This window comes from Papilio polytes, unplaced genomic scaffold (assembly GCF_000836215.1).
Source record: "Papilio polytes unplaced genomic scaffold, Ppol_1.0 DF823835.1, whole genome shotgun sequence".
In the NCBI taxonomy this organism is placed as follows: domain Eukaryota; kingdom Metazoa; phylum Arthropoda; class Insecta; order Lepidoptera; family Papilionidae; genus Papilio; species Papilio polytes.
In genome coordinates this window covers 1590252-1607502 of record NW_013525369.1, presented here as the reverse complement: position 1 = coordinate 1607502, position 17251 = coordinate 1590252, and the positions used below count along the sequence as shown (strand labels likewise).

At 33.2% G+C, this 17251-nt stretch overlaps 1 protein-coding gene across 1 annotated transcript; it reads right to left on the bottom strand.

The window, feature by feature from the left end:
* Positions 1-3515: 3515 nt before the first annotated feature.
* Positions 3516-16926, bottom strand: LOC106103260 (V-type proton ATPase subunit C). The gene is made up of 13 exons (XM_013282966.1): positions 16782-16926; positions 16255-16391; positions 15072-15173; positions 14125-14176; positions 8395-8492; positions 8002-8090; positions 7835-7933; positions 7311-7434; positions 6381-6512; positions 5657-5754; positions 4649-4787; positions 3966-4077; positions 3516-3691 (listed from the first exon to the last, which is right to left on the bottom strand). The coding sequence occupies exons 2-12, from the start codon at positions 16381-16383 to the stop codon at positions 3982-3984; spliced, it is 1158 nt and encodes a 385-aa protein (XP_013138420.1). The 5' UTR covers positions 16384-16391; positions 16782-16926; the 3' UTR covers positions 3516-3691; positions 3966-3981.
* Positions 16927-17251: the final 325 nt, after the last annotated feature.

Sequence of the window (17251 nt, the reverse complement as noted above, 5' to 3'; positions counted from 1 at the left end):
ATCACATAAGCTTGTAAAAAAACATGCAGACGAATTGAGTGACTTCTTTTGGGAAGTCGGTTTAAAAGAGAACGTCGAATAACTAAGGGCTCTAATCACTCTGTTGTCTGTACATAGTTATGTTGTCCCTCATTTGTTAAAGGAAATGTAAAGGATGGCGATATTTATATGTACAATGGAGTTCTACATTCTTTACAAATAAATGAAAACGTTTATTTTTATCGGCGCATTTATCTCGTTGCCAAAGGGATTGCAAGCATGCGTTCTTTACGTGATTCATTGACTTTCAAACGAATTATTTAAGGGATTATGAATTATCAATGTAAATCTTGATGACTTATGACGTCACGTAATTGTTTATATTGTCAACCGAACAAATTTAGAGCGAAGAAAGTACATATTACTAGCACCGCCCGCGACTCCATCGGCGTGGAAAAAAAAGTAAGAAACCCATGTGTTCATCCAGACAGATTATCCTCTACACCTATACCAAATTTCATCGAAATTCGTTCAGCCGTTTAGGCTACAAACTCTAACAAACATCCATCTATGCTTTTTGTCATTTATGTGTAAGAGGGAAGTCAATAATGTAAGGAAAAGCTAGAATTATCTTTCATTCGAAAATACAAAAAGCAAAGTTCAAAATACATATAAAAATCCTTCAAGATAAATCTTCGATATCAATCGTACCATAGATAATGTGACGTCACTATGAGATAAATATACAGACATGCAAGGTCAAGGAAGAATAAATAAAAAAATAACAATAGCTTTTGAGACAAAATTTTCACATGTTATAAATATGAATAAAAAATTATTTTATTATTAAAATAAAAATACGACAAATGCATGTTTATGCACATTACAAAACGACTGTAACATTCTGATTTAAACATTAAATTAAAAAAAATCTATATCTACTGCTAGATTTCTTAAACCAAGGCACGTACGTACTGTTGTCTCTGTTTTAATTTTAGCAGAGATAGTGAGAGAGAAAGAGATGGCAATATGCTTTTATAAATTGTTTTTGTGTGTCGCGGCAATGGTAACCCAAATTATACTGCCAAGAGGTAACTTTCCGTTACATTTCAATTTATAGCACAGAAACCTTAACTAATTTTATAAAATGTTTTTTAATTCACTAGTTTTTAAAGTTATAACTGGCTATATATACTTCAATATCTATACTAATATTATAAAGAGGAAAGATTTGTATTTTTGTATACATTGAAATAACTCAAAAACTACTGGGCCGATTTTTAAAATTTTGTCACCGTTAAAAAGCTACGTTATCAGTAACATCGTTATACTTGTCACTATTTATTAATTCCACGCGGACGAAATCGCGAGCAACAGCAAGTAAATAATAATATGCATTATTATGTAACCCAAGATCATGGCCACAAATTATTATTTAAATTGCTATAATAAAATAATGTAAATCATGCAACGAAGATTTTATAAAAAGGATTGTTTTATACCATGAAAACAACCAATTAGTTGTCTTATTTCTGTTGTAATTTGAATAAAAGAGAGCCGGAAGGAATATTCAAGAAAAGTTTAAGTAACATTTTGTTCTATAATGAGGCTTATTAGATTTAGATTACTGATTGGTGCTTATAGTGCACTTAGTTGGATCTCCCTTTGCTCAGAACTTAAGATACAAATACGATATTTGGCTAGGTAAGAGATTAAATTATCATTTTCGGATATATTAATTCCGTCACGGCGACACTAGCGCCAGACGCATGGCGAGTGCGTGATTTTGATAAAAATCCTCGTGACGGTAATGACCGATTGTAGGTCAGTGTTTACGGTGAAAGAAATATTTGCATTTGTAACTAATGGAAATGAACTGTACCCAGCGTCGCTCAAAACATTGCATCTAATTATGGGACTGCTGGCCTCCCCTAGAATGTCGAAAATTCTAAATTTAATTTATTTTTTTTACTACTAGGCGACGTCCAGTTATTTTATAGTCGTTCAGCCGGTTTGGACTTTCGTTGTGACAAACATCCACACATCAAAACTTTTATATTTATGTTAGCAAGATAATCTAAAGAAAATATAACGAAATGCATTATCATTGTTCCAGTTTTTGTGCAAAATCAAGTCAAGCAATATTTATCGAACAACAAACCCACATACTTTATCATTGCGTAATGTGCGGTGCGTTGCACCGAACGATGCGTCAGTCTGCTACAATTGATATTAGACTTTATGTTGTAATTGATATAACACAAATTCGATTAAACGTAACTTTTACCATTACTAATTTAAAAGTTAACTTGCTATTTTCTTGAGTTTCATTCTCAGTGGAGTATATTGGTTTCGAAAATCGTGATTTTTCACATTTATCTTCGTCTTGTCGTATTTGTACTAAAAAAAAAAACAAGCAAAAAGTTTTTTTTTTTCAAGTTTGACAGCTAATTTTTTTAGGTTATATCTAACCTAACTTGGATATGGTAATTTGGTTAAAGGTCGTGGAAACTGCAATAACATTTCCTTTATTTTTGTAAACAATTATAAGTTATTGCGTTACGCATTAACCTAACCTAACTCACGTCATTTGCATATTTCCCTCCTTACTCGCATAATATTTACGTAATCCCGCGCCCCCTGTGATAGATTTATCTAATGTTATCTTTCTAATAATATTATTTGTTAGTTATGATTACAAACATACTTTATGTGATAACGCTATTTATAACTAGTCTTACTAATATAAATGCGAAAGTTTAGTTGCATGGATGGATGGATGTTTGTTAGCGTTTATATCCTAAACGGCTGAACGGATCTCCATGAAATTTGGCACAGATATAGACCATAGTTTGGAAGAACACATAGGCTACTTTTTATCCCGGGAATAGTAATGGTTCCCGTGGGATTCATTAATTTAGTTTTTAATGTTTACTCGATCATTCTGCCACGGTTCAACATATCTTATTGAAATAACACAGGTATAAAACACTTGATACAGTACACTGCAAGTCAGGAATGAGTTGACTGACGCCAGTTCCCATTATACCAGTTGAGAGTCCAATCCAGTTATGCTAATTATACTGGCCAAGTCTAACCAGGCATTAGGGTTTTTTTATTCATAAATGTTTAGTTTGTCTATGGTTTTTGATCAGGGCGTAAATTGAGGTTAGAAATAAAACACGAGGTAACAGTAACTTGAATAATATTTTATTATGTACTACACGAGTTATGAGGAATGTTCTTATGTACATAGCTTTGCATTCAATAAACTCCAATAATCAATTTCATCGAACATTTAATATACAGGCTTCCGAAACGCTAATATCTATATATTTTTAAAACATAAACGCAACTCAATAATACTGTATATATAAATATCTGTTGCATTAACCTGTAGTCGAAAGCCAAAGCGATCCACGGAAATATTTTATATTTAAATCCTTTTTTAAAATGGCAACATTAAATATTTTAAAAAATGTCATCGACAACCTGCATCGAAAATACGCAAAAACAAACTAAAAACAGGATTAAAAAATCGTTTGATCAAAAAATTCTGTACATAGAAAAAATATATAGGAAAAAAATAAATTGATTTAATATTTGCTTGACAGGAGGCCGGTGTTGCTAGAATTACTACAACTGGGAATAAAATAAATTGTACAATGTAACAGTGCGACTACTACGCGGCGCCCACCACTGGTAACATTACCTGGGAAGGGGAAAGACACTTATTAATAAAAAACAAACATTTTACTGTTACACAACAGATTTAGAGAAAAAAAGAGACATTTCTACATATATCCTATTCGTATCTACTTATAAATTATTGTGGCTTTATTTTAACGACATTTTTATATTACGAGCTATTCCCGTGCGGTTTCGTCATCAATTGCAAATGTCATAATAACCTTGTTCCTTAATGTTGGCAGCTTGTAGTTTGGTCCCTTTCCCTCATAAAGGTTTTTTATACGAGGCATATTTACCTATATATAAGAGCAACTAGACGGCCTTCTCTATCATGTCGATGTTGATCTTGTAGAAGACGTACGGGAAGTACTCCGACTGACCGAACCCGAGACCCGCTATCTCCACGTTCTGGAACAACATTAATAAACAAACAAAATATTATCTATAGTAATATTATAAAGAGGAAAGATCTGAATTTTTGTGTGTATTGGAATAACTCAAAACTACTGGATCGATTACAATAAATCTTTCAACATTTTGAAGCCACGTTATCAGTGAGTAACATAGCCTATATTCTTTTCATTTTAACGCAGGCGAAGTCGGAATTAATCAATGTATAAATCAGTAAATATAGAAATTAATGTACAAACTAGTGAAGGTACGATTGACTTAATGTAGAAACGAGTGAAGGTACGAAAGAGTTAAGTCCAATTACGTACAAATAGAAGTACGTGTACTAATGTTGTAAGTACAAATACGTGTAAGTACTAATGAGTAAATTAATAGTACTGTTGCGTGTTAGTACGAATGTGTAAAGTAAAAGTACAGTACATGTAAGTAAAAATATGTTAAGTACATGTAATAGTACTAGTACAAGTGCACTAGTGTGTTTCCTATCAATAGTACGAGTGTACCAATGTGCGTGTACTAGTACAAGTAGCAGTGCACGTGCACTAGTACGAGTGCGGAGTACGCGTACCTCCGAGGCCTGTCCGTGGCCCTGGTGCGCGGAGTGGTCGAGGTGCGCGTACAGCTGCTGCAGTACGTCGCGCAGCTTCTTCATGCTCTTGCGCGCCGGCACCACCACCGCCGCCTGGAAGTTCACCGGCAGCCCGTATCTGCCGCACGATAACACCCATTTACTACTTCGTTCATATTGCATAACACCATCCGCCACTTGATACACTTATTGTACACTATCTATACTTTGGTGCACTTATTGCACAACACCATCCATACTTTGGTGCACTTACTGCATAATGCGATCCAAACTTTCATAGAACATATTACATAACACCATCAACTTTGATACACTTATTGCATAATACCGTCCACGCTTTTATTTTGTTTTATTATTTTTATATTCCATTGCATTATTACATCCAACCATTAATAAATTACATTGCAAAACACTATCCAACTTTTGATACAAATATAGCATAACATCGTCAAAATAGACTTTATTTACACTTTCCATAAACTATAAAACTTATTGCATAATACCATCCACAATTTGATGTACTACTGAAAATTACCGTCCACGCTTTTATAAACTTATTGCATAACAACATCCACCCTTTGATGCATATGTTGCATTCAATCTATACTTTCATAGAACTTTTGCATAAAGCTATCCAAAACTTGAACTACTTTATAATATCATGCTTATACCCTTATTGCATAACATCATCAATAATTTATTCCTCTACTGTATATAATACCGTTCACGCTTTGATACTTTTATTGCATAATACCATCCAGATGTCATACACTTTATTGGATAATAACATCCAGTTAAAATACCGGATCTTGTTTATTGTATTAGGTATTTACGGTATAAGGCGCAGTTCAAACTTGGCCAGTAAAATTAGACAGTTGAGTAAAAACTGGACTGGCATAACATGAACACTGGAACCAGTCAATCCATACCTATACTGCGTTACTGTTCAACTGTACTGGCCAGATGTGCACAAGGCATATTTCTCACCTCAGCACGGATTCAACGAAGACGCGCAGAGCCTTAACATGTATCCAAGCGCAGAAGCACTCGGAGAAGTTCACCTTCAGCCATCGCACTAAAGGACCCTAAAAAAACAATTATTTTCATATATAAAATTGAACATTAGAACACTAAAATAGAAATTTTATAAATGTCTAGACTTCTGTAATAAAACATAAAAAAGCTGATTTTAAAACCCTTCAATTTAATACTTGATATTACCACTGGGTCTTCCTTCAACTTAACTGTACAGGGTGTTCAAAAAGTAAAAAGTAGTTTTAGAGTCAGATGACATACATTTCAGTTACCTATATAAATCATTTACATATGCATATAAATTAACTAGCTGTTCCCATGCGACTTCATCATGAATATATGAAAATTTTATTTTATTGTTTACATTTGTGAAATTATCAATTAAAAATGTCAAAATGACATGACATGAAGACAATCTTGCTTCCTCGATGTTGGCAGCAACTTATGGTCTCTCACATTAGGGTTTTTATCCAAAATATTTACCTCTAAGTTTAACAGCGTGAAAATATATAGCTTAAGCGTGATGCAAGTGTAGGGCTTTTTATTAAAGAAAAATTTATTCAAAAATATGCTGTAATTGTTGACATCTTAGGCAACAAAGAAGTGTGTTTACGCTTTATTATAATAGTACAGAAGTACAGATAAAATTTGTATATAATTAATTAGATATACTTACGAACTGCTTCTTCTTGTCGGTGACGAGCTTGGTGATCTCGTTCTTGCCCGCGGCGAGGTCCGCCTCGTTGTAGGAGAACTCGCGCACAACGAACTTGCGCTCGCGCGCGTGCAGCTTGAACTCGTCCACTACCTACATAAGTACATCTTAATCTTAACCTTATTATTATAAATGCGAAAGTTTAGATAGGTGGAAAAGTCTTTCGACTAACATCAGACAATATCGGGTGATTTATGACATCTTGTAGGCGTGGTACTTAGGTATTTCAACAAAATAGTCGTCTTGATAGTTAGTGTAGTCGTAATCCTCAATATCACAATTCATATTTCCACTAAATAATTATAGATCGTAACGATATGTTTCGATTAAGATATTGAATTGACGTCAATAGGATGGATGTTTGTTAGTGTTTGTAGCCTGAACTGCTGAACGGATCTCTATGAAACTTTGCATAAATGACAGTCGGAAAGAACAAATAGGCTACTTTCTTTTGTTTTTTTTTTATTTTCACGCGGACAAAGTCGTGGGCGAAAGCTAGTAATATTATAAATGCGAATGTTTAGACGAATGTTTGTTGTAAACTGCTGCACGGTTCTGGGTGAAATTTGGCATAGATATAGGACATAGTCTGGAAGAACACATGGCCTACTTTTGTGTTTTCTTAATTCCACGCGGTAGGAGTTACGGGTAAAAAATAGTTAACTATAATATTCAGATTAATCTTCCATTTATTAGGGTTTGTTTAAAGGTTAACATTAAAATTGGTTGGGTTAAGCTAGATAAAAGTAGTAAGAGAGAGAGAGAGAGATATATGAGAGAAAAAACGAGAGAGAGAGAGAGAGAGAGAGAGAGATATGAGAGAGAGAAAGAGAGAGAGAGATGAGAGAGAAAAACGAGAGAGAGAAAGAGAGAGAGAGAGAGCGCGCATACCTTCTTGAAGAGCGTGACGGTGAATAGTCCGTAGTCGTTGTCGTGGTGTATGAGCTGCGTGGAGCGCGGCACTATCATGTTGGTGATCTTCTCGTAGTTCGCGTTCCAGTCGTTGAACATCGACCTGCGAACACAGGATGTTCATAAATAGGACTTCACAAAGGTATTTAACACTTGGATACTGCCTGATTGGGTTATTGAAGGCCGATTAAAATTTTATCCTGTTAAGGTACTTGAGAAGTATCAAATTGTTTAAGTCGCTCTAATGTCGAATTTTGGGACACCTGTGCATAATTATAAAAGCCAAAGAAATCATGCAAACCGATATTTGGTTTGTTTTGCCTAAGAAAAAAAATCTATCCGAATTGAAGGACCAAACCGATAACCTTTTCTGTATCAATTATTTGGTTTTTCGCTACAATATAAGGTTATTTTGTTGTCATTTTAGATTTTAAACTATACCTTGATAATTTCCTCTCACTAACCACACTAAAGTACAGTGTTCCTTAACAAGTAATACTTACTTGGGCACGATGACAAGCAGCGTAGTGAGGTACTCGCTGTCAAGGATGAAGTGCTCTCTCTTCACCAGATCAGCCAAGTTACGGGTCAGCAGACTGCCACTAAAATACACCGACAAATTACCATCTTACAAAAATCCAGATTTAACATCTTCAATATCAACACATACGTTTGTTTCTTCTCTAAATTCTGCAGATTGCCTTTGAGAGCGTTGTATGCTGATGACTTCACCTTCAGGTCCGCGTCGATCTGACCCACCTACAACAAACACACCATCATCATCACCTACCTTATCCTACTCTCGTGGGGCGCACCAGGTTTTCGTCATCCAACTAACTCTATCATCAGTCATCTCAGTCATCACTCCCTTCTTGATATTTACACGCAATCTATCCATCTCTTTCTAAGTCTACCTCCACGGATGACCCCTCCACGCATCACCTTCTCCATCAAATCCATTGTCTCAAACCATCCTTTACTTATAACAAAAGGGTAGAAAAGGATAGAGGACTAAGTCATCTTTACTTAGTCTATGGTCTGACAAGACATAGATTATACGAACCTGTTTACTGATTATATCAGCGATGTTACGCAGACTCTGCTTGATGGGATACTTGGCCATGTCCCATTGGAAGCGCGTCAGGTAGGTCGGCAGGTCACCTGGAATATCACACACACAATAAACCATCTTTAGTAAATTATTACAACTTTATAACTTTCAATTTAAGTTAGGGCCAAGGAAATCTATTTTTTTTTATCATGTAATAGTTTTTTGTGTTATACGATTTCCTGTACTCTAATGAACATTTGAAAACACAACTAATGTACCATAGACAAATCGTTTTAATAAAAAGTCTAGAATTGTCTATGAAACATATCAAAACACAAAACAATCTCACAACATATATCAAAGTATTAGTAATCTCCATAATTCAAACTGTAAAAATTTCCACAGACTAAAAAACCAATGTTGTGAGATATATTAATTTAAAATTAGTATAAAAACAATATTTTCTTATTGCTGTAAGTGCTGAAACAAATATGAAACCAATAAAAAAATAAAAAAGCAAAAAAAAACCATTTAATGGTAGACAAACATGTATTCTAAACAGGAATCATGCATAACATCAAAAGGTAAAAAAACATTCACTGCATCTGTTAAAATCTTGTATATGACGAGATGATTTAAAAAGGTTTTTAAGACTTGAAAAAAAGATAATAAAAACGGTGCCATAAAATAAAAAAGAAAAAATAACTAAAGTGCTTTAAAAACGTTTTTTCTTCATTAGAAAATAGATATATGATAATAGCTTCTATAGTTTCAGTGTTGTGTTTTACAATAATTTTTTTACTTTAAAAAATTACATTGAAAAAAAAAATAATAAAAAATATCTGCATTTTGTATTAATTAAATGCTCCATTATAAGACGGCACAAAATGACCTAACACATAAAGTTATTCTTACTAAGTTTAAAATTAAAGCGAGAAACATTTTTCGCAAAACCAATTAAAATCAAATACAAAATCCTTAGCCAAAGCTATCAATATTGTTATTCTACGAGCTTTAGGCGCATTTCTCACTCTAGGAATCACCTTTTAACCTGAGGAAACTTTCTAGCCGTTGGTACCCATTAGCTATAAGAAAAAAAAAAACAAAAAAATACAATCAACGTTCTAAAAAAAAAACCGTTACAGACGTCAGATTTTAACAGATGTCTAAAATTTATATCATGCGTTACAAACATGCAAACAACAATAAAAAAGTCTTTTACTATCTATCCTCAATGCAAGCCAAAAATACAGATCGCTTTTTGAATAAAACAGTCTAATTTTTTAACGAACTCATAAACGCTCGTTTATATTGCCCTGTGAATTTCTGAACGAAATTGAAAATGTCAGTTACATATTTTTTCTATACACATTATACATATAAATATCATAAACTACATATTAAAAAAATCACACAAGATTTAAAATAAATAAATAAATAAATAAATAAGTAAATATATTCTATGCAATCTATGTATAGTTTAATAACATAAAATGCAGTAAATACGATTTAGGATTTAGGTCAAAACATAACAGCTATTAGGTCCAAGGTCGACATTGTGTTGAATGGCTTTTTATAGCACCATAAATTACGCCTTGCGTGTATCCGCATCCCGGCTACGTCATACGTTCATAAATATACGAGAAATTCTCAGTACTGGAATAATTAGCCGGAATTATAAAGGTTAAGTGGCGGGAAAATTGACACAAGAAAATGTTGCCACAAAAAAAATAATTTTATTTGCAAAGACAATAAAAGCGAAATTAAAATAATTAAGCTACATTATTATAAGCGTGTTTATACGAGGGTATTTATGGAATTAATTAAAAAATATATAGAAATACAAACTTACAATTCAATTGTTACTAAACAAATCTAGTACCACAAAATGCCCTCTATAAAGATGGTTTTAGGCTGATATTTATAAGTTTGTATTTTAATGTAACTATATTACCAGCGATTGTTTTTTTTTTTATAAATATCAACCCAAATGTCTTTATTAGCAGTCACAATTATATTATAATAGACACAACAAAAGGTCTGTGATTCGGAATTACCTAGCCCTTTACATAGACAGTGTGGCGTTGCAACAAACGTGACGTTTGACATTTAGAAAAAAGAACTAAAATGGCGCATAAACAGCGCAACCAGCGCCACCTGCTCAATTCCAAATTCAAATACTTAAAATTAACGACTACTTCACAATTGTGTTAAACGAAACGCAATCACTGCCATCACAACCTATGCGAATGTACCTGATAAAAAAAATATAAAAAAATGTCGACAGGCAGCGCTAGCAAAAAACGCAAACTTGGCAAGTTCCGTTTTTTATCTACATATAACAGCATTTTACAGGGCCTGCACGAGCGATTTGAGCAGCATTTGAGACTTGGCAACTAGGTATTGTGTCGAGGTAAGCGAGTAGCCTCAAATTCCGATCAAATGAGTGGATTTGGGATGTGGGATTCGGTCGGTCCTGGCCTAAACCTTGGGTGAGGATGTGGTGCGTCCGTTCGTCCTCCTCTTCGTCCCAGCGCGGCGAGCAGCGGCCGCTGGAGGGCTGCGAGGCCTCGCCCTCCGAGTGGCGGTGGTCACAGGGCCAACAGCCGTGCTGGTCAGAGTACGCCGAGTCGCAGACCGGCGAGGTGGGCGTGGTGGGCGAGGGGGGAGGCTCGCCCCCCCCGGGGTCGGCGCACGTCTCGCCTGCGGTCCGCACAGAGGGCGTTGGAGTAGCCGACCTTGTCCGAGGCGATCGCGTCAACCCGACCGCCCTTTTAACTTTCGTCCTAGCGACATTAACAATCTGGCCGAGGAGCGTTTTATGTATCGGCACTCGGTAGTGCGTATTTGTTATCGATTCTGTAAAATATTTAGACTGTTCTAGTATTTATATTATTGACTAAGACTAGTCTAAACCTCTTTATGCCAATATACGCTCCGATTAATTTTGAATATGCATGTGATGCGTGAATCTCAATATCGCGGGACCGATAAACGTGTCGCCTCACGACTCAACCGGAACAAAAAATGGGATATTAGTAAAAAGGATAGGATCGAAACAATAAAAGAAAATAGACATAATAATAGAAAAGAAGCGTAAAGCATAGACAATATGAAAGCTTGATGGCTAAGCTATGAATGTCTTGTGAGGCAGTGATTACGATCGTCTAGGGATGTCTATGGACATTTTAGATTTCTTTTAATTCACAATTGTGCAAACTAATCTTAAACATTACAAATTGTTAGTAACTAACAGACGAGAATATATTTAAATCATACTTTACATCGAACAGATAAATAATGTACATCTAAAAACGACAGATAATATTTCCTCTGAAAATGGCTGTGATTAGACAAGTATTTCTGAACGCAGATTTTATCTTGTCTTTCTCACTTCTGTGGTAAACTGTTCATATCCTATGGAATAAATAAATATAATACAGCTTTTTTTTATCATTATTGAACATTTTTTACATTTGTTACACTTCAATTTAAATGGCAGGTAATCGCCGATGCAGCGTATCGTTGAATTAATTTCTCTGTTCCGCAAAAATTGACTCAACCATTCTTCCATCTGTTCAACAGAAAGAAGATATGTTTAATTCCATTTTTCAATCTTCACTCATCATTGCTTTAAGTCGCCATCAAGAGACTACGTCTTCTATCTAAAGGACAATCCATTTGTATAGATTGATCCATACAGCTTCTTTACTAGATATCCTTTCGGCTTCCTTTCTTCTCTTCCTACTTCGACCTAAAAGTATAGACTAGGAACCCTTTTTACATTCTTACATAGTAAATATAAAATAATGACAAACATTTTTTATAATTTACGTTCCGTTTCACGGCTTATTAAAATCTTTCAAAACATTAAAATATTACCATTAAAAAGTATTACTGTCAAAACAGGAATATTTTACGATTTTTTTAAAAAAAAAATATTTTCTATTTATTCGATTTTTAATCATTTTCAAATTCAAATAAAACGTTTGTATAATACAGATAATAAATTGCTTATAAATATATTTCAGGCTACATATAATAGTTGTCACAGCGGCAACATATGAAATAAAGCTCACGCAATAAAAGCGATACTATATCATAAACTAATTTACTCACTGCCGCAAATTTTTTTCCACTTTTCAGACACTGAAATGCAATCCCAAATCTAGCATTCATGAAATCTAATAAACTCTATAAATACTATTAAAATAATGCAAAATTCATTCGTAAATCATATGTGAAAAAAGCAATTATGTGTAATGTGCATAGATAAATACATATTTATAACCTCAAAAAAATTTTTTTTAGAAAAAAATTGTAAAAAAAATATGAACAACCTTTTTTATTGATTACTAAGTTCAATAGAATTATAAACGTCCTAAAATTTAACAATACTATAGGCGATAGATTAAAAATAGGAAAAAACTTTTTGCTGCATTGAAGTTCTCGTAATACAAAGTTCAAAAATCCAATATTATAATAAAGTGCAACAACCAAAATATCTCACATATATACAATACACAAAAATGATGCAAATGTACATTGGGTATCAAATAGTCTTAAATAAATGAACCCTCGTGTAACACTGTCCACTCAACATTCTTAGCTTTACGTGCTTTGTGTGAGAACAAAACTTCTCTTCAAATAATTGCATGCCAATTTTAAAAAATACATAAAAAATTATTTGTCAACCTAACGATTAAAATAATACATGCAGCTAACCTACAAATACTTGAAATTATAGTTCTATTTTTTCAAAAAAATCTATTTTTTTACATGAAAATGCTCGTCTATGTTATTTTAGATTAAATTTTGAATAAAAAAATAACGGGTTTCTTTCCTTTCTTTTTTCCATTTGATTTTTTTACATGAAATTGCTCGTATATTAAATTTCGAATCAAAAAATCACGTTTTTTTTCCTTTTCCTGGGAGATGAAGAGAAGATTTGTTAATTCGAGCTAACTTTATAAATTGAGAGTAAAAATGTCATTGTCAAATTTAAAAAAAATGATATCTACTCTTGTCTAAAGGTTTTTTTTTTTCGTTTAAGTACGGTTATTATTATTTATTAATTTTAAACATGTGTCCTCTATTAACAACGACATTCATACTTTCGTGTTTTATTTTTTTATTTCAATTATCTAATGATTTGTCAAAGAGTAATTTAATCTGCTTGCATAGAGTATGTACAAATTAAATGTTTATCTGTGCATTTAGTGTATGATGTTTAATATAATGGCAGCTGAGAAATGCGTGAGTAGATGTGACCAAAGTAAAGGGTTACATGCAAAATATAAAAAAGTTTTTATATATAAAATTAAAAAAAATTAAAGTCATATTTGAAATAAAAAAAAATAATAAACGAACCACGGATATTCAGCAAGACATGCTATAATAAAAAATGTATCGCACTACTATGTGCTTTTGAATTTCCTCTACACCATTTTCTATATCGTAATTAGTTTTTTTTCATGCTAGCAACACCACTGTCGGGTTTAAACATAGCCTTGTCTCTATCCCACACATGCTATATAGAATTCTCATTAAATTTATTGACATGCAAAAATTTTACATCTCCATTTTAATGACTTTTTTTCTAATGGATCCTAGTTTTTTAATGTATTACCAAATCCATCTAGATGGCACTAAACAAACTCTGAAACATCTACGACAATTTAACATCATGTTTAGTGCCATATTATATTATAAAATGATTTAAACAAATAAAACAGTACTTACTATTGTTGGCCATCAGATTTTCATGGAGCTTGTCCCGTTGGTCTTCAAGAACCTGACGGAAAGTTGAAGATGTATAAAATAAAAGGGAAAATACAGATTTTCCCCACATTTCCGATTAAAAGTTATATTTCTATACTAACATTATAAAGTGGAAAGATTTGTATTTTTGTATATATTGAAATAACTCAAAAACTACTGAGCCGATTTTAAAAATTCTTTCACTGTAAGAAAGGTAATTTAACTGTGAGGCTATATTTTTCACGCGGGCGAAGTCGCGAGCAACAGTCAGTATAATATAAATGCGAAAGTTAAGACGAACTATCGTTAGAAAACTTAACGGCTATCTCAACAGCTGAACAGATCTTGATGTAATTTTGCATGGATGTGGAAGATAGTCTGGAGGAACACATAGGCTACTATACTATGTAATAGTTTTTTAAATACCTCTCGAATGAAGCTGTGGACGACAGATAATTTAAATACAATATTCCTCTTAATATAAATATGTAATCCTAAGCACTTAAGTAAGGCCTATTGATGGGGTAAGTTCACTGAATGCGGACATTACAATACAAAAAAATATTACGTAGATGCCTAACTAGTATGAAACATTCAATCTAAAGATTACATATCTATAAATGGAGTAGCCCCAGTGGTTGAGAAAATCAGGAGTAATAGGTTAGAGTGGTATGGGCATGTTATGAGAAGGGATGAATCGCATGTAACAAGACGGACGTCAGTTATGAGTGTGGAGGTACACTGGTAGAAGTAGACATAGAAAGAGATGTATGGATTGCGTGAAAGGTGACATGATCAAGAAGGGAGTGATGATTGAGATGACAGATGATAGAGTTATTTGAAGGACCAAAACCCGACCCTATGGGAGTAGGATAAGGTAGGGGAGATGATGAGATTACATATTCATAAATAAAGTTAAAAGTACAAACCTCTCCGAGGTACTGGGCCACTTTTCGTGTAACACCTTCCACGAAGGTGTCCAGCTTTCCAAGGTCATCTGACAGCCCCACCAACTGATCCAGTGTTCCCACCTAATACAGATATTTGTTAATCTTACTAATATTATAAATGCGAAAGTTTAGATGGATGGATGTTAGTAGTCTAAACTGCTTAGCTGTTTTGGATGATATTTGTCATGTTGTAGAACATAGTCTTGAAGAACACATAGTCCACTCATTTACTCTTTACTTGTTATTTAATTTCTCATGGAGTTGACTATACACATTGGATAAAAATGCAAATCTTCATGTAGGGATGTCTTAAATGTAATATTACTTTAATAATGAAGCCATAGTTGTCTTAGGTACTATAAATTTTGATTTACTTTAGTAAACAATGTAAGGCTATAAGTTTATTAAACCTTGGTTAGTTTATTATCAAACTAGACTAAATAAATTGCTTTTAGATCTATTATTATTTAAATTTACTAAATTAATAAAGAGATCAGATTTATATTTTTGTATGAAATACAGAAAGAGAATAAATACAAAATCAACAAGACCAATTTAAAAATTCTTTACTATAAGATGGCCATGTTATTACTGAATAACATAAGCTACATATTTGTTTTAAATTCTGCATAGCCAAAGTTGTGTGCAAAAGCTAGTACTTAATGATCTAAGTGGTATATTTGAGTGTTTTCTTATATAAAAGAGATAAGATAATACAGAACTAGGTAAAATTTAGTAAATTTACTAATAGTATGTATTTGGTCAATACTATTTTTTTACTATTAGAATTTATACAGATTTAATAAATATGTAAATGTAGTTTTCTTTATATACTAGTTGTTAAAATTTTATACAAAACATTTTTTTACTCTCCATTAAAAGATAAAAAGTCCATCATGTTTGTAAAGTAATTATTTGACAGTTTAGTACAGAATTATTTGTTTAATCTATCTGGATATTTCGAATTTCAAAATGAACTATTATTTAATTTAAGGAAAGTGTATTCTATCTCTTATAGTTTACATTCTATTTATTTATTAGAGCAATATTAAAATAAAAAAAAAGAAGAGAATCAATCAATTAGATATGTAAGATAAATTTATAAATTGCATAATGTACAAAGACTAAAATGTATACAGATATATGAATGAAATTGACTTACCTTGAGGTCAGGAATTGGAAATTTATAGTTGACACTGAGGTTGCCAGATTTGGTGGCATTGTTGAGGGTGTCCCATGTCTGTTGGCATGTCTTATCGCCGGGGGCACTGATCAGCCAGTATTCACTCATCTTCACCACTGGAAATGTTAATAAAACTATAATCGATTTTGGAAATAACCCAACATTAGCCAACAATAAGTCTCTAGCCACTTCATCCTTAACAATTCTGATTCACATCGTCTTGTTATAATAATCGATTTTACAGAACCTCCATTCTGAACCGCAGGGAGTAATATGGTATTCAAAGACCGATCTCATCTTATGTCGGCTAAGCTAAATCAATACAGTTTTGGCCATCGGCGCCAAACCTGACGCCAGACATCCTGGCGCCCGTCCCGTCTTAAAATTACACCCCAAACCACCCCATAGAACAAGTCATATCAAATTTGACAATGTACAATCGCGCGCAAATGCCTCCCACGGCCTAAATTCACATGCCACAAGCCTGTACACCCTATGATACTCACCCGGTATTCAAAAAATTATGCTGTTTAACACTAAATAATCGAAACAGCAGATTTTTGGTGAAATCACAAGACTATACGGGACTAGCCCTACAACACCGCCATGAAAATTCACGTGATGCTGTGCTGCCACCTACAACAACTGATATTGGACAGCTGATTTACGTCAATTGTCTATGAAAGAGACATGGTCATACTTTTTAAATTATTTTTTTATTTTCTGTCTATTAGATAACAATTGTTATATTAATCTGTGATCTACATAAAACTTGGGCAAAAGAAGAGCAAAAGGTGTAAAACATGTGATTTTAAGAGGAGATTACGTTTTGTTTTAACGTTTAAGGCGACAAATTCGCATTGTGGTTCTTTAACTTGTTGAAATGTTCATTGATTAAAAATTATCTCTTTGCTATTAATAATACTTTCATATATTACTTTAATAATCCGTTAAATCCTAGGAATTTCAAAAGCAT